The sequence below is a fragment of the Amblyomma maculatum genome, chromosome 2 (assembly GCF_055883805.1).
Source record: "Amblyomma maculatum isolate TAMU_Amacu chromosome 2, ASM5588380v1, whole genome shotgun sequence".
Lineage (NCBI taxonomy): Eukaryota > Metazoa > Arthropoda > Arachnida > Ixodida > Ixodidae > Amblyomma > Amblyomma maculatum.
The window spans coordinates 68,385,155-68,406,787 of NC_139345.1; the positions used below are offsets into that span (position 1 = coordinate 68,385,155).

Below are 21,633 nucleotides of genomic sequence, written 5' to 3' on the forward strand. Positions count from 1 at the left end.
CTGGCAGCTGATATGTCCGAGCACTGATTCTTTGGTGCATTACGCGACTTAACGAGACCACATGATACGAGACAGTTGGTAGGAGCTGCCAACACGGCTTGCTCATTTGTGGTTGGAAAATGGAACAAGAAACAAACCTTCCAGTGCACTTGGATGCCGTATCAGGAACGCTACTCCACGCAGGGACGTTCATAACGTTTGCTTAAGCGGGGCTTTATGGCTGTCCTGTGGTCGCCTATATGACCGGTAGCTGGAAAACGTGGTAGGTTATTAGCGTTTATATACGAGAGGCACACGTTAAAGGATTGGTAAATAAGCGAGCGAAAGACTTGCATGTACAGTACAGTCCACTGTTAAAGGGAGGAACATGACACCGCGCAACTGCAGCACATTGCAATGCTTTCCCACGAGAGCGGGTGATAAACAATAGAGAGATTTAGCATACCGTCCGTGACCCGCGATCCGCCACCGTGACCCTCTACCGCTCGTGGGAGGGGTGCATATGCTGATTGGTTCCGATGCGGCAGGTCAATGTGGCGCCATCTATCGGCATCAAAGTGATCTGGGCATGCGCAATGGAGCGCGCGGTGGCGGATTACGGTCTGTTAAATCTCTCTAATGGCACAAGCGGCATGCGCAGCAACCACCGCTGACTGCTCTTCTCCAGCATGCACACAGTGCTCTCCATTCTCGCTAGTTATCCGTGGCAGCGCTTTCCGAAGTGTGGAGGCCATGCTATCTATCGCACGTTCTCTTTAACAGTGAACCGTACTGTACACTATCGCGTCATATCCTTAAAGGCGAAGCTTGTGTGTACCCGTATGTATATTTTTTCTTGTGAGAACATGAATAGGCATTCAAATTGGAGCTGCACTCCGTAGCCTAGCTTGGTGTTCTCCGCCAGATTTCATCGTTCGCGTCTTCTTTGGCGGGCCTTGCAAAAGCAGCCACGCTGTAACGTGTGTGTAGCTAACCAACGACTGAGGCCTGCGACACGTGTCTGCAGCGGGTTACGTCCTTCGGAGACTCACGGCGCGCGCTCCGGCCTCTCCACTTGTTGCTTTTTCCTCCCCGTTCGTCATCCGCACACCTCCTCTTTTTGCTTTTCCCTTCGATTGTTCTGCCATTGCGCTCTGCGTTCACACTCGGCTGATAGTTGGGGACAATGGTGTCGAGAAGCAAGCGTGTGCGCCTCGCTTTGGCTCCGGAACAGGACATATGCTGGGTTGCTCGTTTCGTTTTGCGGCTAGTACAACTCTAGCGCGTACAACGCTCGTTTGGAGTAGCGAGGAGTAAAATGTGCCGTCGCGTGGCCCTGCACTTTTTTTTTTTTTTTTTTTTTTTTTTTTTTGTCGCGAACAGAGAGCGTATTTGCCAAAGACCGTACTTTTAACCGTGCACCCTCCTCCACAACTCGCCCCTCCTTCCCGCACACACTGTATTCGCCTTCATGTGATGCTGCACGTGAGAAACAAGGCCACTTCTAGGGCTTGGGCATTCCCAGTCTCGCTGGGTACCCAGCGGCGGTTCAGTGGACATATGCGGGGCAAAATTGGCCTTTGATCTCACCTAGTGTCAAGAAATATGCGTTCTGCCGTACGTGGGGCTCTGTGGACAAAATTCATTACTGTATCGTTTTTTCACAAGGCACTTTTTGCCGGGCAGCGGTGGTGCATGACGGCTACAAGGCAACCGAAATCCTCGGGGGCGGAAGAATGACACGACAGATTTCACCAGAAGTCATCAACGGGTGGCCGTCACCTGTTGATGACTTGCTGGAAGCTGATTTTCCCTAAAGAATCTCTTCGGAGTTTTCATTGGTTGTCCACCCGGTGTGCCGCCGCGCGATATCCGCGCTGATTGCGCTTGAGGAGGAGGAATCAACATTTATTGTGTCCGAAATAATTCGATGGTGCATGCTTGCACCAGATGGGGTGGCTCCCTAGTTGCGGGACCCATATGTTCCCAGCAGCTCCTGGCCCCTGTCCGTCAGTGCGAGCTGGATGGATAGGGCGATAGGGAAAAAACGCGCGTTGAAGCGAGCCTTTACTGCCTGCTACTGCGTTTGGTTTTGCTCATGCCCAGTGGCGAGGCTGATTGGTTGCTCACAAGAAGAGAGGCAAGGGGAGATAGTGGGCGGCGAGCAGTTTTATTTAATGTGGGCTTTATTTAGGTCAAGCTTGAACGTGGTGAGTTTTGTAGTGGTTGTTTTATTGCATGTTAATACAGGTAACAAATACGTGTGTTACGCCCCTTACGGGAGGGGGTTCCAAAGTCAAGGGGCCCTCCTGTAACAGTTGATAGACACAATATACAATTAGCTGTGGAAATGTTGCCAACTGATTTGATTATTGATTATAAGGCAGCGCACTAGGAAACACTAGATAGGAAGGGGGAATACACGTTTCCTAGTGCGCTGCCTCATACTCAGTGGCATACCAACTAGCCCAGTTACACGCTTTACTAACAGATTCGACTGATAGGCAAGACGCCCGTGTGCTGTGGCATGTCAGTGCGCAGCTGAAGAATCCCCAGGTGGTCGAAATTTCCATAGCCCTCCACTACGGCGTCTGTCATAAGTTGAACCGCTTCGGGGCGTTAAACCCCCTATAAACGAAACCAAACCAGAAAGTATCGTATAAAAGGGTGTTGATGATACTATACACATATAAATGCAAGTACACTCCAGGATTATGACTGTCGTTAAGATGGCCGTTGTGAAACCTGTGCTAAGCCGTTTCGCGCGCGCACCGCCGCAATGCTATTTGCTCTCGTTGTTCACAACCAGGCTCCGCACCGTGACGGCTGGCTTTTCTCCCGGCGGCCTTGCATCAGTATCTTCCTGATGCAACCCTCGATGGCGCACGACGGACAACGGTTCGCAGAACGAGAAGACCCTCGCGCCGCGCGGGTGTTGGATCGGAAGCCTGTCGTCGAAAGCAGGCCGAGGCGCTGTTTCGAAACGTGTTTTTGCGTCGCCTCGCTAAACTGCGTCAAAAATAAACGGGCCCTCCGCCACCCGCGCCTGCGCCACGCCCCCTCCCCGGTGAAGAAAGTGCCTTTGTTTCCCCCCCCCCCCCCCCCCCCCCCCCCCCCGGGCGTGCCAGTGCCAAATGCCCCGGCGCTGCTGCGCTACCTTTGCAGTCGAAGGTCGCTCCCGTGCGGCCACGGACTGAGAATGACGACGTCTCGCTCGTGGTGGGTGGTGGTGACTATGATGATGGGGGATGGGGTACTGGGCACGACGTATGCCAGCCTGAGCTAGCGGCGGCACTCTTGGTGCCCAGGGGAATGGGATAGGGGAGGGTTGGGAAGGGAGGGGGAGGACGCGAGAAAGTCCGCAGAGTCGGGGGCCGAAGAACGGCAGCACTGCGACGAGGTCCGCAGAAAACAGAGGGCTATCCTGGGCGCCCAACGGGTAGCACACAGAAGAAGCACAGCCACCACAGGTAAGTCACCACACAGTGCAGGTTCGGCTTTGGTGCGAGCAGCATGCTGCTCGGCAAGCGTCCTTTTCCTGTGACAGATCAGGACGCCGGGGTGACTGCAGATGGTCTGCAGTGCGCTGCCACGTCGGAAAGTCCGGGTGGCAGTTGGGAGGACCGCTGGGAAACCGCTGCCTTGGCAGCGGCGCGGCGGGTAGGGGCATCTCGGGAGATGGCACTCCTAGGCCCGTGCGCGAGAGGCACACGGGACACTGTCTCTTGGAAAATCCTTGAGGCAGCGGAAGGGACCGCAGTGGTACCTCAGCCAAGGCTGAGGCGCGGCGGGTAACGCTGGAAGGACAGCCGGGAAGGGCGGCGCGTCGAGGCCCGAGAGCAGGAAGATCCCGGGATTGCTGCCGAAGCAGCAGGGAGGGCCGCGGAAGCGGCAGGTGACGCTGGAAGCGCCGGATCCCGCGAACCTTGCGGTCAGCGGGAAACTGGCATAGGCCAGCAGGACTGTGCCCCCGAAGGAGCAGCAGGGAGCCTTGGCGAAGAACCACGAGTCCATTCCAGCACTGGGGCTCGCCTCGGGCGAGGGCGACGTCGGTGCGCCACAGGCGAAGACCAAGGTCAAAGGGGGCCGCACCGATAACTCCTCAAGGGAGGAGGGTGTGCTGGCAGGGACAGACCTGGAAACGCCCGCAGCACGGGACACACTCGCACGCCCAAGGGTCGGGGGTTGGGCTGGGAGAAGGGTCCGGGCTCCGCTTCGGCTGGAGGGCTGGAAGAACCAGCAGGGATGATCCACAGGACCAGGGAGGTGCGCCGGTAAGAACCAGAGCACCGGAGGACGGAAGTTGCGACGGGGCGAGCAGGGCGAGCCAGCGCCGGAGGGAGGCGAAGGCGAGCGAGCGCTCGGTGAGAGCGGGCGCGCACGAGCTCGCCGGAGCGAGCGCCGCACACACCCGCCCCCACCGAGAGCTGAAAGGCGACTGACGCGAGAGGAAGCGCGCCTGGTCGGGAGGCAACGGAGCGTGCGGCCGCTCCCTTCACAGGCGAGCGACGAACTCGTCGCTCGTCTTGGACTGTCTTGGCGCGCGCGCGTGCGTGCTTGAGAAATCGCCTGCCGAAGTCTTCCTCTCGAATGCACTCGCAAGATCGGATTGGCCACGCCGTTCCCTCCGAGCGCGGTTGTCGCCAGCCGCCTGTTGGGAGCGTGGCGCCCTCTGGTGGCTGGCCTGTGAGTCGAGGAATCCATGAGCGCTTCACTCCTCGCAGGGTTTTTTTTTTTTTTTTTTTTTTTTCTTCTTCTTCTTTCTTCCTCCATGCTTGGAGACTTCTCCGGTCATTGGTTTTTCCTTCCGATCGTTCACCGTTCCCCGAAAGAATCTCCTTAGAGGGCTGTGGCGCTTCCGGTTTCAGCAGTCTACAAAGCGGCGTAACCTTTCTATACGCGCTCCATTCAAATGCTTGTCTCCCTCCGGGGTGGGTCTACTTCCGCCGCTTTCTTTCTTGCCGGATGGTGTCCAGCTTCGCGAGTGCGCCTCATCGCTGCTTTGCTGTTAAACTGCATTGCACTTTGTGTTGAAGCCTGCGCGAACTTGGTCGGCGGATGCATTCTCACGGGAACCAAGTCCCCGTTGATCGCACCGATTATGCGTTTGAATAAAAGATGTGCTTTGCGAGCAGTGATTGACATTCACTGCGCACGGCTATCACCCTTTGCCGGAAAACCACCCGATGCTTATTTTCTGACAGGGTGCATCTTGTTACTGTTGTCTCACGATTTGCATAGTCATTTTCCACCGTACTAAAATGGGCATTGGTGCGAGCCCACCGTGGAGAAATAGTGGCCTTGACCATTCGTTTCTTCTCTGTGCGCAGGCGAGCGTCCGTTCCCGTGCACGTGGGCCGATTGCGGCAAGCGATTTGCGCGCTCAGACGAGCTGGCGCGCCACTTCCGGACGCACACAGGCGAGAAGAAGTTCGCCTGCCCTCTGTGCGGCAAGCGCTTCATGCGCTCCGACCATCTCACCAAGCACGCCCGCCGACACCCGGACTTCCTACCGGCCATGCTGGGTTCAGGCCGCCGCGGCAGCTGCCTCAAGACCATCGCGGCCGCCGACTCCCTGGGAGACAGCTCCGACCACTCGCTCCCCTCATCACCTTAGGTAGCGGCAGTGGCGGCAGCCCGCGATTCTGCTCTGGAGAGAGCGAGGGACGATGGGCGGCACCTTTCGTCCACGGGAGGGCGCCATATTTTTTTGAACAGGCTGTTGTGGAGACACTGGCACACGGTTTTGTGGTCTTGCTCATAGTGGTGCAATTCCCTCGACGCCTTTTCATCACCTTTCATGTTTGTCCAGCTACTGATGCTATTTCCCATGGCACTGAGTATCATGTGGGACAGACGCTGGAGCCCTGTCAACATCAGCTTGGAAAATGTGTTAAGTGCACTGATGCTAACCATTACAGGCTGAGTTGGTTAGTCAGGGGAGCCTCATGCAGGTAAAACAGCTGTCAAGATCAGACTGTGTCTCTGCCTTTCATTGTTGTGCCCCAGTACCCTCTTGTACAAGCGGCAGGTTAGGGGGTCTTCTCATAAAGGGACTCTGATTATTGTGTTGCAGTAAGGCTTATATAGAAAATGTGAAACCTTTGTTTGAGTACGACTTCAATGCTTACTGAGTGCTATACTATGTCATGACATGCTTCGAGAACATCTGTGGCCAGTTTCTCTGCACTCCACGCACCACCAGTCACGGTTATTGTATATAAGGAGGCTTACCAGGAGGGTCAGGAGATCATTGTGTTCAGTTGCACTTCTGATTTGTTTTTCTTGCTGAGTAGCAAGGCTGGGGCCACAGCTTCTTTTGCACCAATGTCATCGCCCAGTACCAAGTGCTCCTGAATGCGTGTACAATCCATATGATGACCAGTGTGAGCCTTTCATTTAACTGCTGTCTAGTGCACAACCTAGAGTGTGATGCGAGTGTTGTGGTGAATGTGTGTGAAAGTTGTGCTTGTACCCCTTTTTCACAGGATGCGTGTGCAGAATGCCTGATTCAAATTTGCGGTCGACAACAGTGCTCACAAATTGTACTCTCGTCTTGTTGTAAATGAAGTTACCGTGTGCAAATCATGTGCGCTAACTGGCGTTAAACATCAAGTTCCCTTTCCAAAATTGGGCACAGTGTTTTTAGAAGTTCTTTTAGCTTTTTTTGTTTTGTTTTGTTTTCTTATCAGAGTTCAGTGTGACCCCAGGGTACTATGCGAGCGCACATTGGCAGTACCAGTCATTGATCTCGCATGTATTATAGAGCAGGAGCAAAAAATGCGTCTGCGTTTTCAGGTGCCCTGAGAGAGCATGTTCTACAAGGATAGTTTTTTTTTTTTTTTTTTTTGAAAGTTTGCTGCTTTAGTTGTTCGCTTGAGCTTTATTTCCTTGTTGCAGAGCACATGGCTGTGATTCATATTGCACTTTTGTTTAGTCTGGTGTACTTTTTACTGCACATTTTGTGTGAATGTGTGACTAATATGGCTGGCCATATGGAACATATCCACTTCCCTTTTTATCTTTCTGAAATCTCTATGTGAGATCTATAGGGAGTGTGCATAAGACATAAATCATTTGTTCCCGGTAGAGCGTTTAGTAAGCCGAACTGTTGGTTGTCAGCTTCAGTTTTTCGTTTTTCTGGACTGACAGCACATACTTCAGGTCTCCTAATTTTTTTCATACGTCTGGCAGTCAGTAAAGTGCAAGATGTGAAGCATTCTGATTTTTTTTTTTTTTTTTTTTTTTTTTTTTTTTTTACTTCATTGCATACACCTAATTCCATTCATCGACTGCTAGGTCAGTGCAATGAGTAAGCCCCAAATCAATTTGATATAGTCATGCCATCGCACAATTGTTTGATTCTCATGCTAATGTCTACATCTGTGCCTGGAGGAAAGTCTTAGGGGAATGCCATTGGGCACATGTTCAGTGTTTGCGATTTTAGAGCCTCTTATAGTAGCCAAACAGTGTCATTCATGCTCAAATTCACTCAACAGCGGGCCTACATTGCTGCGAAATCATGCGAACTCAACCTACTCCGCTGTCATTTCTGATGCGTTTATTTCTGCTCGCTCGCATCATATCATTTCGCAGCTGCATACTCATTTTGAGCGAAAGCACCTTAGCAAGCATGTATTTGAGCACATGTTGCTCTAAAGAGTTGGCCTCGCTCTGTTTTTGCTTCTCTGCACACTGGGCTGTGACCACTGATTGCCTGCGATAGCTTGTGCAATGCTTTCTGGATGTATTTCGCAGTATCAAGGCATTCCTGTAGCTACATCCCTTCCCTCTCTGGTTATGTGAGCATCACACGAGTGTGCCACGGGTTGCCGTTGTGGCCTTGCTGCCACACTTGGCGCATGAAGGTTGGGTTGTACAGAATGTGTTTTTGTCATGAACGCACACTTGTGAGCTGCTACTGCACTGTTGGTGCTTGCACATCTTTGGAGCTGAGAGTCAGTACTGGAGTTTGGATGAGCCATCAAACTCGAATGTAGTAGTTCCCTTGGCATCATTTGGCAGTTGCTTTGGCTTTGGTCTGCTGTGGCCTTTCTTGCCTTTTGTAATAATGCAGGCTCTGAGAATGTCGTGGAAGTTTGCTTGATGCGGCTGGAATGTTTTCGTACGAGTCAGCTTCCATTTTTTTCTTCCTTCTCAGTCCTCTGATGTATAACACGCATGTTGTTTGCCAGTATTTGGACTTGCCAGTCACATTGTAACCTGAATGTTATGTCAGTTTTCCCCTTGTTCCCCTTGCCTGAACCTGCTTCTCCTCCACCCTGCTGCCCTCTCAGTAAATTGTGTTTGTGGCGCGGTGCTGCTAAGGCTTGTGGGAGGTGTGAAGGCGAATGGCATTGGCTGAAAAGGAGAGCCATTCTCCACCTGTATCTGTATGACACACAGCATGCCAGGCAGTCTGGCGTGTATTGTCTAGCTCACAGTCGGCTTCCATCCCAGTGAGTTTTAATGCTCTCTGCTAGCGAGTGACACTTATTAACTTATTCATCCATATTTAAGCACATAGCTATAGTTTATATTGTAGGTTTTTCATCTGAAATAACAGAGATGTCTTGTCCATCTATTTTTACTGCTATCAAAACACCACCGTACAAACCTCGCTTGCCACGAAGCTGCATGGCTTTTTTTTTTTTTTAGAAGGCTTCTGCAGCAGTTCTGTTGGGCTAATACTCTTGCGTAGCCATGCAGTTTTGTTTTGTTGTTGCGTTAACAAGTCAGCAGCAATGGCTTTGTGTTTGTTGGCCTGTTTTTGCTTTGAATCCCTGTTTTTTTTTAATGCTAATATTTTAAGTGCTTTTTTTTTTTTTTTTTTTGCCACAGTCAGGCATGATTTAATGTATCTTATATACCATCTTGCAGCCTTTAATGGCTGTTCTTCATAACTAGTTTTATTAGCAGACTTGTCATTGTTTGTTGCATAGTGTTCAGAGCAGTGTAAATATTGTATGATAAGTATGTTGTTGTTTGTATATGCCAAATGTCTTCTGTGGGTTGGCAAAGCCTTATCCCGTGCTGCTTTCATGTTCTTGCTTTTTGGCAAAGGCTTTTCTTGGCATTTGTCCTTCCCTGCAATCTACAGTGCAAATGGGAAGATAGTGGGGACCTTTCAGTGTCATTGGCAATCTAGTACTTACAACAGTTGTATATGTATATAGATCGATTTCATTGGCCTCTCTGTGGTCTACCGAATCTAAAACTTAACCTGAGCAACCTTCAAGGATGCATTATTTATACATGATAATAAAAATTGTTAGACAAAGTGCAAACTGAGAGCCTGTGTTCTTTTCAAACAGCCCATCACGCTCCTGAGAGGATAGATTGATGGCGGCCTTAATGAATTGAATTGTCGCACTGTAATGCAAAATGTTACTTTCACTCAGACTGGAGCCTTATACGCTAGAAAAGGTCAAGAAATGTAGGTATCAATGCACAATATTTATGAGGAAACTGATGTTGAGTGGTGCTTCGTTAGCACATCCACCCAACTCCCATGAACTCCCTTGACATCATCATCAGTCATAGACTGAATTTAGTTGCAGGGAAACAAAATGTAGTTTTTAACTTGAACTTTCTTTGACATTAAACATGCCTTTGCTGCTGAATGAATGTCCAACATAGGTAAAACAAGCCAAACTATCAAAATTGAGTGCACCTGCATAGGCGAAATGAGGTGCCCATGCCCTGTGCGTGATGGAGAACCCCTCCTTTACGGCGTTTCTCATAGCCCGAGTTGCTTTGGGACACAACTTCATAAACCAAAACGAACTTGCAATATCGTTACAAATAACTTTTGAGGCCTGCTGCGTTCATTTATTTATTTATTTATTTATTTATTTGATACTGCCAACTGCCTCTTGGCAGTCCAAGCAGGAGTGAGTAAGTACAGTCGGCACTACAAATCAAGGTAAACAAGAATGTGAGTGACAAGAAAACATAAGGAAATGACTTGCAATACAGATTATTGCGCGGGCAAAAGCAGCTTATACAAAATTACAAAAAAGAACATTAAAAAGAACAATGACTGTGACTTCACCTAACAAGGCCACTTTAAGAAAATATAGACTCGCATCCCAAGAATGGTTTTCAGGACCTCTGATAATGATAAACAGCATTTGGTAAGTAGAGAAACAACGGGAGAAGTTTGATCGAGAAAAGTACTCTAGGTACCAGCTGTATCGGTTCTCTGTTACCGCTTCAGCAGAACGCAGAGTAGATATTCCAGTATCCCAAGAAGGAAGGGGTATTGTAAACCAAGATCATTGTTGTTAGGCCGTTTACGTTCGCTGCAGGGCACAGGGTTCTCCAGTCGGTCCCCTGTAGTCATATCTAACGACACCTACAATCAATCTGTCATTGCAAACATTTAATCTCATCTCACCGAGTATCTGCTGCCACCTGGCTAAATATCCCTTCACTTGGACTTCCCTGGGTTGCGTTGCCATATTATTAGTTACTTGTTCTCAGTAACTGTAAGTTCCTTTCCTTTCTATTGTCGGCACTGCATGCTGACTCTAACCCATTTTTTTTTTTCATCATTCCATGGTTCACTTAACATCTTGTTTATCATGGCTTATTGCGCTGTCTTCAGTTCAATTTCAAGCCTCATCATAGCATTCAGGTTTCTACTTCAGAAGCGAGTAGTCGCAACTGATATATCTTTTTGCTGAATTTAAGTGATCTGCTGTTCAGCTACACAAACGTAGGGGGGGGGGGGGGGGGGGGTGATACAGTGATCTTTTCAGGACCTAGAGACTCATGTTTGGATTTGGGTCTTAAAACCTAGAAATGATTAGTGGCTTTCAGTGATTTAATTTTGTGCAGCATAGCACCAGTGGTTCACTAGGAATGTAACTTGTTTGTAATGGCCACTAGCCATTACAATTTGGTTGCTCCCTCAGGAAATTCTTCTGTATAAGAATTAAGCCGAAACTGAATATTAAAATGAGGACAGCAGCGTTACATATCTTCTTCTCAGATGGGCATTGCAAAGGGGGTACTTTCAGTGTCGGAACACACCTTGAAATTTTCTGAGCTCTGCATCACCTTCCACCCTCAGGAAATTTAAGAAATTAAAAAAAAAAAAGTAGTCCCACTGTTAAAGCTGGCCTGGTAACTTAAGCTCAAGAATGTCGGTTCGATTCACCTTTAATATGTTCGAAGGGCTCTCATAGTGCTACACTTTGCCATTCGTTTCAGTGACACATTTCTGCACGACGCTGTTCGTAAAAATAAAGTGCACACGTGGAGGTTCAGTTCACAAAAAATTCAGGATAACTGCAGCTCTTCCGGGTCAGTGCCGAAAATCTCGTGTTTTATTCCACTTGTGAGCGAGAATGGCGCCCGAGTTCGCCAAGCAATCAGCTACGTGTACTTCACACCAAGTCTTACACTCATTTGAAGTCATAAGCACAGCGTGGCATGAAGATTTCATAATCGTTGCGAACACCATCTACACATGCACAAAAATAGCTTGTGAATCCAACTAGTCTGTCGTTACACGCAGCAAACAGAACTACCACGCCAGCAGACGATGTAGAGAAGCACGACTACAGTGCCATTAGTCCACACAACCACCTCTTGAGCAGAGCTTCGAAACAAACTGTCTAAGAACAGAGGTTCGCAGTCTGTAGATGTGAGGCTGAGGCACCGACTGAGGTAGCCCGTTTTCCACGGGACGAAAAAAAGCGCATCTTTTCCATTTCTTGCCCAGCCTTCTCTCTCTGGCAGAGTAACACAAGGAAGAAAATAAAGAAACAAGGGCAAGTTGATTCAAACTATCACTTTCTGAGTTCACAAGTGCAGTGCTAAAAACAATGCACCACAGAACCATCCAAAAGAAATCAGCTATATTTTAACAAGACGTGGTCATGTGGGAGCTATGCTGAAAATGACAGGGTTTCACCACAACACGGTAGCCATAGGTCAGTTTGTTTTATGTCATTTTCAATGTTAGTTAAAATTAGAAATTCTCATTTCATTGTTATTGGGGTACTCGGTTTATTCAATACTAGACAATATATTTACACTTCCTATAATAATATTATGAATGTGACCACTCAGTGAGAGCCATACATCTGCACGGGCTCTGCCATCGCATTTTGGCATTTCATACACCACAGTATGCAATTTCCATGTTCTAAATATACCTGGCACACACGTGACACTAAAAGTCTGCACCATTAGGAGGAGCTCACTCACATTTGCCCCCGTTCACATTCACTTGCACTCTCATTCACTCTTATGCTGACATCCATTTGCTAGAACTCACACACATCAGGCCCGTGTACCCTCACGTCTGCTCACTCACACTCATGCCTGCTCACGCACATCCATTCATAATGAGGCACTCATGAATGGATACTTGAATACTATCTACTCCCACTCATATAACTCAAACTCACGACTGCTCACACGACAACTTGCACTCACATCCGCTGACAGTCATAAGCACTCGCCAATGCATCCCCTTATTCTCACTGCCACCACTCACATGCACTCCTGCACTCACATTTCCTCATGGCAGATTGCAGTTGCAACTTGCAGGTTTAAATGTATCTGTAACCTTCGTTTTCCTTGCAACAAAAAAGCTGCAGTTCATCTACAGTTGTCAACATTTATGGATAAAAGTTTCTTCAACCCCAGTGCTGATGTACTTTGACATCTTGTCACTAGATGATGCCACTGTACTCAAGAGACCCCTCCCCCCCCCCCCTTCCCCCCACCTCACGGCTAACACATTCGTATCCACTCGTCCCATTTGCATACACTCGCCTCCACTCGCACATGTCCACCGACACTCGTGCCACTAACAATCACACCCACCCGCTCATGACCACTCACAATCACCTTCTTCACACTACTGTCCACTCCCACTCATATACACTCACATTCGTGACTGCTTGCACTCACATCCACTCAAAACTATTCACTCACGTCCACTCACATACATGACCACTCATACTCGCATCCCCTCATTCCCTATTCACTCACATCCACTCACATACATGACCGCTCATATTTGCACCCCCACATTCCCTATTCGCTCACATCCACTCACATACATGACCACTCATACTCCCACCCCCTCCTTCCCTATTTGCTCACATTCACTCACATACATGACCACTCATACTCGCACCCACTCATTCCCACTCCCACCCATTCACATCCACTCCTGCACTCATATCCACCCACACTCCCCCCTTACGTACTACAGTTGCAGCCTTCAGGTTTAGATGCCATATTTGTAGCATTTTTCTCTTAGTTTTTCCTCTTGGAACAAAAAAGGCCACATGTGCTTACCGTTGTCATCAACATTTACATATAAATATTTATTCAACCCCCGCAGATTTGCGTGCTTTTCCCTCTCACCACCATGCAGTGGCACATACTCAAGTGATGCTACAGCACGACAAACTAAACTCGTATCCACAAACTCGCATTATCATACACCTATGCACACTCACGTCCTCACACCCATATCAACTCGTTCATGCTCGCATTGCTCTCTCACCGCTCACAGTCATGTCCACTCACATTAAGGTCCATTCATTCACACTCGCAATCACAGGTGCGAGTGTGAGTGCACTCATGTTTGTGGGGTTTAATGTTCGAAAGCAACTCCGGTCATGTGAGACGGCGTAGTGGAGGGCTCCAGAAAATCCAACCATCGGCTGCGGAAGTTTTTTAATGTGCACTTCAGCAATATGGTAATAAATAATATAGAAAGGTAAAAAAAGACGACATTGAGTTGACATCTGAACACAAGAAAAGCATAAAAAAAGTTGCAAGCAGGTTGGTTCAGAAAGCAAGTCCAAGCATTGTTAAACATAACACAAAAAATAACAGAACGTAAGGAGAGGAAAATGGTACCAGCAAAAATGTAACAGCATTCATAATATGCAGACAAATCAAGTGTTATGGGATGCATTTTCTGCTTTCAAAAATGATAGTAAAGCTGTTAGAAAAGCTCTGACATGGTATACTGATGACACCTGATGGAAAGGAATTCCATTCATTTATTGCCATCACCAGTGGCAATTTCAGATGTTTTAGTGTGCGAGCAAACATCTGACTTTGAAGGCACAGGAAAGATACATGATTTTGAGGGAATAGCTGTATGCCATAGTATAATGTATAAAAAAATGATGACCAGACAAACTTTCTATGTGTGGCAAGAGGTTGGTGATACTGGGTGTACTGCACTGCTGGCATTCTTTAGTTGATAGTATGAATCTGCATGGCTGTATTTCTTGCACTGCTTCAAAACTATTTGAGATGGATGCTATGCAGTAATAGAGCTTTATTCAAGATATGACATAAGCATGCTGTCAGTGACATGCCTTATTTTAGTGTTCACAAGGGAGTAAACGATGTCTCCAAAGACCAATTTGTATGCAATCTTTGTTATTTATGTATTCTATGTGAACATCCCAGGTAAGGGACTGCAAAATACTCCCAGAAATTTGATACATATACAGTTCCATTCTTATTTATTCTGTAATTGTTTCATAACGTTTCTGCTAGAGAAGAGAATTTTACATGCTTAGTTTTTCGTATACATTAATGTCCATCTGACATATTGAACAGTATCTCATCACCTATGCTTAATCGACTGAAGTGCTACGACTTCAGTCGGGGTTAGTTATTTAATTGCTTATAAAGTGTACAGTGATAGAAAAATGCTCAGAATATAACCAGCCCTTATACATAGCATTCATTGATTACGAAAAAGCATTTGACTCAGTTGAAACCTCGGCGGTGATGCAGGCATTGCGAAATCAGGGGGTAGACGAGCCGTACGTGAAAGTGCTGAAAGATATATATAGGGGCTGCACAGCAACCATAGTTCTGCATAAAGAAAGTAACAAAATTCCCATAAAGAAAGGTGTTAGGCAAGGAGACACAATCTCCCCAGTACTATTCACAGCTTGTTTAGAGGAAGTATTCAGAGACTTGGAATGGGAGCAGTTAGGGATAAGGGTAGATGGAGAATACCTCAGTAATCTGCGATTTGCTGATGACATTGCCTTGCTAAGCAACTCGGGGGATGAACTGCAAATAATGATTGATGACCTAAACAGAAAAAGTAGAAAGGTAGGCTTGAAAATCAATATGCAGAAGACTAAGGTAATGTTCAACAGCCTCGGGAAGGAACAGCAGTTTACATTAGGTAGCGAAATACTGGAAGTAGTAGGCGAATATGTCTACTTAGGACAGGTAGTAACCGTAGATCCGGACCATGAAAAGGAAATAACAAGAAGAATAAGATTGGGATGGAGCGCATTTGGCAAGCACTCGCAGATTATGACTAGCTGCTTACCGGTATCGCTCAAGAGGAAAGTATACGACAGTAGCATCTTACCTGTACTCACCTATGGGGCTGAAACGTGGAGGCTAACCAAGAGAGTTCTACTTAAGTTGAGGACAACCCAGAGGGCTATGGAACAAAAAATGGTAGGGGTAACATTAAGAGATAGGAAGCGTGCAGAGTGGGTCAGAGAAATAACTCAAGTTACCGGCATTTTAGTGGAAATTAAGAAGAAGAAATGGACATGGGCAGGACATGTAGTGCGAAGAGAGGATAACCGATGGTCGCTGAGGGTAACAAACTGGATTCCAAGGGAAGGAAAGCGTAGCAGGGTGCGGCAGAAAGTTAGGTGGGCGGATGAGATTAAGAAGTTCGCAGGGGTCAAATGGATGCAGCTAGCACAGAACCGGGTTAAGTGGAGAAATATGGGAGAGGCCTTCGCCCTGCAGTGGGTATAATCAGGCTGATGATGATGATGATGATGATGAAAGTGTATAGTAATCTGTGAAACATATTGAACGGTATCTTATCACCTATGCTTAATCGACTAAAGCACTACGACATCAGTAATAGTTAGCTATTTAATTGCTTATAAAGCGTATAGTAACCTGTGAAAAGGCATACAGATGAAGTGATATTTAACGATTATGTCATTCATATAAATGAAAAAAATCAAGAATCATAATATGGAACCCTGCAGGACACTGCATAGTATTTCCGTGAGAGGGTTTCTGAAATTTAATTCTCTGAATGACAAGTACGATGAGCTGTAGAAATTGCTTGATTTATGCAGTTGTTTTGTCCTCTGGCTGTAAGTCTTTAGTTGCAAGTATTTGTGAGCAACGCAATCGAAAGCTTCTGAATAGTAGAATAAAATGGTGCTTGCAAAGGGCGAAGTGCATCTTTACACCTAACCACGTACGGCAAAGGGCACTTTTGCGCAGTAAATAAAAAGAAAAACTAAAATGTGCAGGTCAGTCACAAGCTCAAAAATTTGTGACTTGTATGATCAGTTTTGTCGGAATCCGTGCCGATCCTTATGCAAGAAGTTATTTAGGCTCAAATGGTTCATGACATGGGAAAACAAGATTTCCTCTAGCAGTGTGCTGGAGTTTACAAGTAAGCGAGATAAGCCTGTAGTTTTTTGGATCAGAGTTTCTTTCTGGTTTAAGTACAGGTATGATGTGTGCTTATTACCAGTGATCCGAAAGGAATCCAGTATCCAAAGGTTGTCGAAATATCGGTGCTAGCACCACCAATAATTTGTGTCATGTTAATTTCAGAATTCTTGTGCTGATCACATCGTGTCATCGGAATTTTAACACAATAGTATTAAGTGCTCCATTCTCCAGAAAATTTGTCGCCAGCTTTGAAAAATCACAGGTATGACTCTGGCAGGTAACAAACAGTTAAGTGACAGGTGCAGGGGCACTGACAGTAGCTGGGTTGTGCAATGTTATGAGAGCATGGCATTGTAGCAGCTGCCAATTCAGCTAGCTATATAATGCCATAAGACTAATACCGATGGAAAAAATTTTCTCTTATAAAAGTTGATACTATAGACTTTACGGTCGGATATAACTCAAGTCTGCAGCAACTATCACTCACATGCAGTTCCTCTGCTAAAAAAAAATGTGTTAAAGATTTTTTTGGTACATTACCTGAATAAAAAGTCGAGCATCCGACCAAATTATAGGCTCAAGAATTCGGTGCCTTCGACCTTTTCCGTATGGTCAAATTTTTAAAACTGATTTCATTTACTCTTCAGCGGAGTAATTAAGCATCATGTACCATGGCCCCGTAGCAGCTACATTTTTCCTTTTAATTTGCATCCTACTAGTATACAGTATGAAAAAAATTAGCTACGCCATCTGACAGCCATATCACTTTTTGCATGGGCAGGGAATTGTTAATAAAGATGATCATTTCTTCCCCTCTGTACACTTAACCCTCTCTCCTGGAATTTAAAAACCCCTTAATTTCAATTCCTTGGGGCCACATATACAGTCTCGATCTCTGACACACAGGAACTCAGGAGGTGTGCCCATAAAAGGAATGTGCTAAAATTAGGCTGTCATTTAATTCTGTCATTCTAACAGAACATCCAGCATGGTAGCTGAAGAAGTTGAATGATAGTGCCTGCACCTTTCACTCTGGCACACTCTAGGAAGCCCAGGTAAAAATATGAAGGGGGAATTCAAGCAGTCCCACTTGAAATCAAGTGGTCTGCGTCAAAGTCCACTTGTGACATATATTCACGTGAGCCTACTAAATTGTATTCATTTCTGCAATAATTGCAGACAGAAATACAAAAACAAGTCAGAGGTCACTGAAGAAATCGCATTGGGCAAAATCATTACCGCTATGCTCTGATGTTTTGTAATTTTCTTTTTTTTATTTTTAATGTATTTATTATTTTATGTTATTTTACTTTTTTATTTCTTTATTTTTAGAAAGCTTTAAAACAGGGACGCAAAAAGTGGACACAAAATGAGAGGCCGAGAGCCCATAGAGAGAGAGTAAAAAACTATGCAAAAAAGTGTGGTGTAGAATGACTTTCACTTAAGCATGGTTCAGATGACTACAGAGAAAGTGCAAGATATACTGTGCCCTTTTTTCCTGTAAATCAATTACTAAATATAAAAGCATTAGTAGGCTGTGTAAAAATAAATGATAGTGTTGACAGTAATTAATTATAGTGGTAAATGAGAAGTAGAAACAAAACAGAAATAACCCTTACAATTAAATAGAATAACAAATAAGGAAAAAAGTAAAATAATGAAAATAATAAAGTGCAGATGTTTAGGCATGGCTTGAACCTAGTGATAGAACGAAAGCTGTGTGTTGCAGCCTCTTTAACACCCGCTTTTCAATCCACTGTTGTTCTTTTCATAATTTTTATTTACATCAGATTTTGGGGAAGGAATTGGAGCCTTATACTTTGGAGTGGGCGCCGTGAATTGTGGACACCTACACCGAATCAGGTTAAGGTCAAATTTTACATTGGTTTATAAGAAAGGAAAGGTGCAGTATATTTTTGATTTTCAAGGTTGCTCAAGGTGACATCGCAATGCAGGGCTGCCTCTCCGCGAACACCAACATTTAATTAAAATTAAATTAAATTTAGTGTCACTCAAAGACCTACTATACCTAGCATAGTAAATTAGGTGGCACTTCCATTGTAAATCAGTTTATAAGAAAAAGCGCATGCAGTATCTGTCAAGGTCATTTCAAGGTGAAAACCGTGCAAATGTACGGACGGCTCAACTACCTGGCGTAGTGAAGCTTCCGCTTCAAAAATTACAAAAATGTCGCGCCAGCGATTATATAGTGCTCTATAGCGATTATGCTTTCGCATTCTCCTAATGCAGTTTCTGCGGTGACCTCTATGCTTTATTTTATTTATTTTTATTACTGCCCGGCGTAGCAAAGCTTTCGCTTCAAAAACTACAAAACTGTCGCGGCAGCGATAATTAATGCTTTCGCTTTCTCCCAATATAGTTTCTTCAGTGTCCTCTATTTTTATTTTATTTATATTTGTTATTTTAAAGAATTCTTATTTGCCTATATCGTTTAATATTATTAATTACCGTCATGACTATAATTATCATTATTTTTACATTACCTCATTGGTCATTGTAGTACAGGAAAGGAAAAGCACATTACGTACTTTCTCTGTCAGCGCCGTAAGGAAAAGTCATACCGCACTGAAGGTACGCAGCTGTGGCGGCTGTGGCTTCACTTTTTGCAATATTTGCGTCCACCCAAGGCGTCCATGCATGTGCTGTGGAATGTCAGTTGTTGTTGTTGTGGCTGTAAGAAGAAGGAAAAGAAAATGCACAGCCTACTACTGGCTCTGTAGTTAAGCCACCTCCGATCGTGCCTCATCCATGTCTTTTTCCTAGCTCATCCGTGTGCATGCTCTACACAACTCCTTAGCTATGTCCAAAGATGACATAAACGCTTTGGATGCCTTGATCTGCAAGGCATACAAGGTCGTACTTCACCTTAATTCCCTTTAACACACCCACATACAGATTGCTAGGCCTGGGTCTACACAACACGATTGGGAAGCTCGTGGAGGCCCACCGACAGGCCCAATAAATACATCAGACTCACGCAAACATATCCACTGGACGGTATATCCTAGACATCCCTTGGAATCAGGATATCGGTTAACGACTCAACCCTTCTTTCCCATCCCTCGACACATCCACCAAGGACTATACTTATCAAGGCACTCCCGAAAAATATGCATCCACCCTACCATGATCAACTCCGCAGAGCTAAGGCGCTCCACCGATATTGGCGTTGAGGCGGACGCCGTATGGGTGGACGCTGCATGCACGGGTGATTAAGCGACCGCAGCCGTGGTGAACCCATGAAGACCAAATGATTCACCAATTGAACTCAAATGGCATACCCACTGAGTCCAAATGGTTTGAACTCACACGTACATAGCTGAAAAAAAAAAAGGCTGTGGCTAAAGGTACGTCGGACGGACCCGATCAATGGTCTTAAAGGTACGTCCGACGGACCCGGTGCGTTTTTCTTCGGGATCCGTCCGACGGATCCGGGAAATATTTTTCAGAGGTACGGCGGACGGACCCGATCGGTAGGGTACTTCTGACGGACCCAACGCATTTTTCTCCGATATGGGCCTTGGGATCTGTCGGGAAAGCCGGACGGATCCGAGATCCCCAGATGTGGTTGTAGCAACAACATAGTAGCCATATGTAGCCAAATCGAAGTTGGTATGAGGTTAGCCACCATAATGAGGTGTACGTGCGAGGTGCAAGAAGTATGTACTACGGACCCGATCGGTAGGGTACTTCTGACGGACCCAACGCATTTTTCTCCGATATGGGCCTTGGGATCTGTCGGGAAAGCCGGACGGATCCGAGATCCCCAGATGTGGTTGTAGCAACAATATAGTAGCCATATGTAGCCAAATCGAAGTTGGTATGAGGTTAGCCACCATAATGAGGTGTACGTGCGAGGTGCAAGAAGTATGTACTACATACTGCATGCGTGAAATGTGAAATTACAAAGAATAGTACAGTGGCAAGAATAGTGCCTAGAATGGGTGATATACTACGTGATGGCATGATGATAGGTTTACGTGAGTTGGACCGCAGCAGGGTGGCAAGCACGACCAGAGCGCAAGCGCATGTAATCGCGGTGTTGGTCAGCCCGCGGCCCGCACGCCCGCTCATTTGGTCCTCGTTATTATGTGGATTAACGTCTACGACGGTCGTTATGTAATTATGTAGTTTTGATTCTTCAAAGTTTCCTCACTTCCATCTGTGATGAGATGCGTCACGTAACGCATCGCTTTCTGCTCGCATTGAGGTTTGGTGCTGCAAGTTCTACATAGTACAAGCGGCGCTGAAAAAGCTGGGCACCGCCGGCGTGTCTCTAGCCCAAGCATCGCGTCATTCGTGTTTGTTGTACAACTGGAGGTGTGGTTTGTGCTTACCGTGAGATGCTGTGATTACGGATTACGTCCTACTAGAGTGCTGTGTGAGACTACGAAGAGTGCTGTGATGAGTGCGCCGATGTCCGGACGGACATCAGTGTGTCCGTTTATGATCGGCGATGTTGCACGTGCATGTCAGTGTTTATTAGGTGCAGTGGTAATTTATTTACACGCGCTGTGCAACAATCAGACGAAAATAAGTCATCGACAATTTGTTAGCCTGTACTACAGAGCTCAAAACTCGGAAAATGGGAATGCACATGATGCAGTTTTCGCATGTTGGAGTGGACCGAAAAATAAGTGCCCAGCCCACACCGCCGGGATGCGCATTACTACAGGTGAAATGGTTCAGGTTTCTGTAAAATAGCTGCCTGGCACAGCACCTTTCTAAATGTTCAGGCTTTGTACTATTGTTGAAGGCCACTTTGTCATTAATAAAGGAACGAATATGCTTTATGTGTTAATGACTAGTGCTTTTTCAACATATTATGTTCATTTTTTTTTTTTCGTTTTTCCTTAGTTTCCTTTGTTTTTCATGCTAGACAAACACAAATAGTACACTTTTAAACTTGTCAGTCCAAAGCTGAACATGAATATCTGCCATGCATGTGACAGCTTTAATGCTAGAAAGGTTGACATGTATAGCATGTAATGTACACGCTGCGACATCTTAGTGGCACGTTAGGCTACTTGCCCCAAGGTCGTGATGTTTAATACCAGTGATGGCAGTCGCACTTTGGTGCAGGTGAAATGCAAATGCTTCTGTTTTCTGCAAGATGTCAATGCAAAGTACAAAGCCCGGGCAATCAAATTAGTCTGGAGCTCTCCACTACGGTATTCTTCA

The 21,633-nt window shown here is 46.1% G+C and overlaps 1 protein-coding gene across 1 annotated transcript in view; it reads left to right on the plus strand.

Annotated features, from left to right (window-relative positions):
* The window catches only part of LOC146198914 (Krueppel-like factor 13), a 33,330-nt gene extending 24,064 nt beyond the window's left edge, over window positions 1-9,266 (plus strand). The window contains exon 2 of the mRNA XM_084594395.1: window positions 5,310-9,266. Coding sequence (XP_084450521.1) covers window positions 5,310-5,596 — 287 coding nt within the window. The 3' untranslated portion in view covers window positions 5,597-9,266. The remainder of the gene's footprint in view (window positions 1-5,309) is intronic.
* Window positions 9,267-21,633: the final 12,367 nt, after the last annotated feature.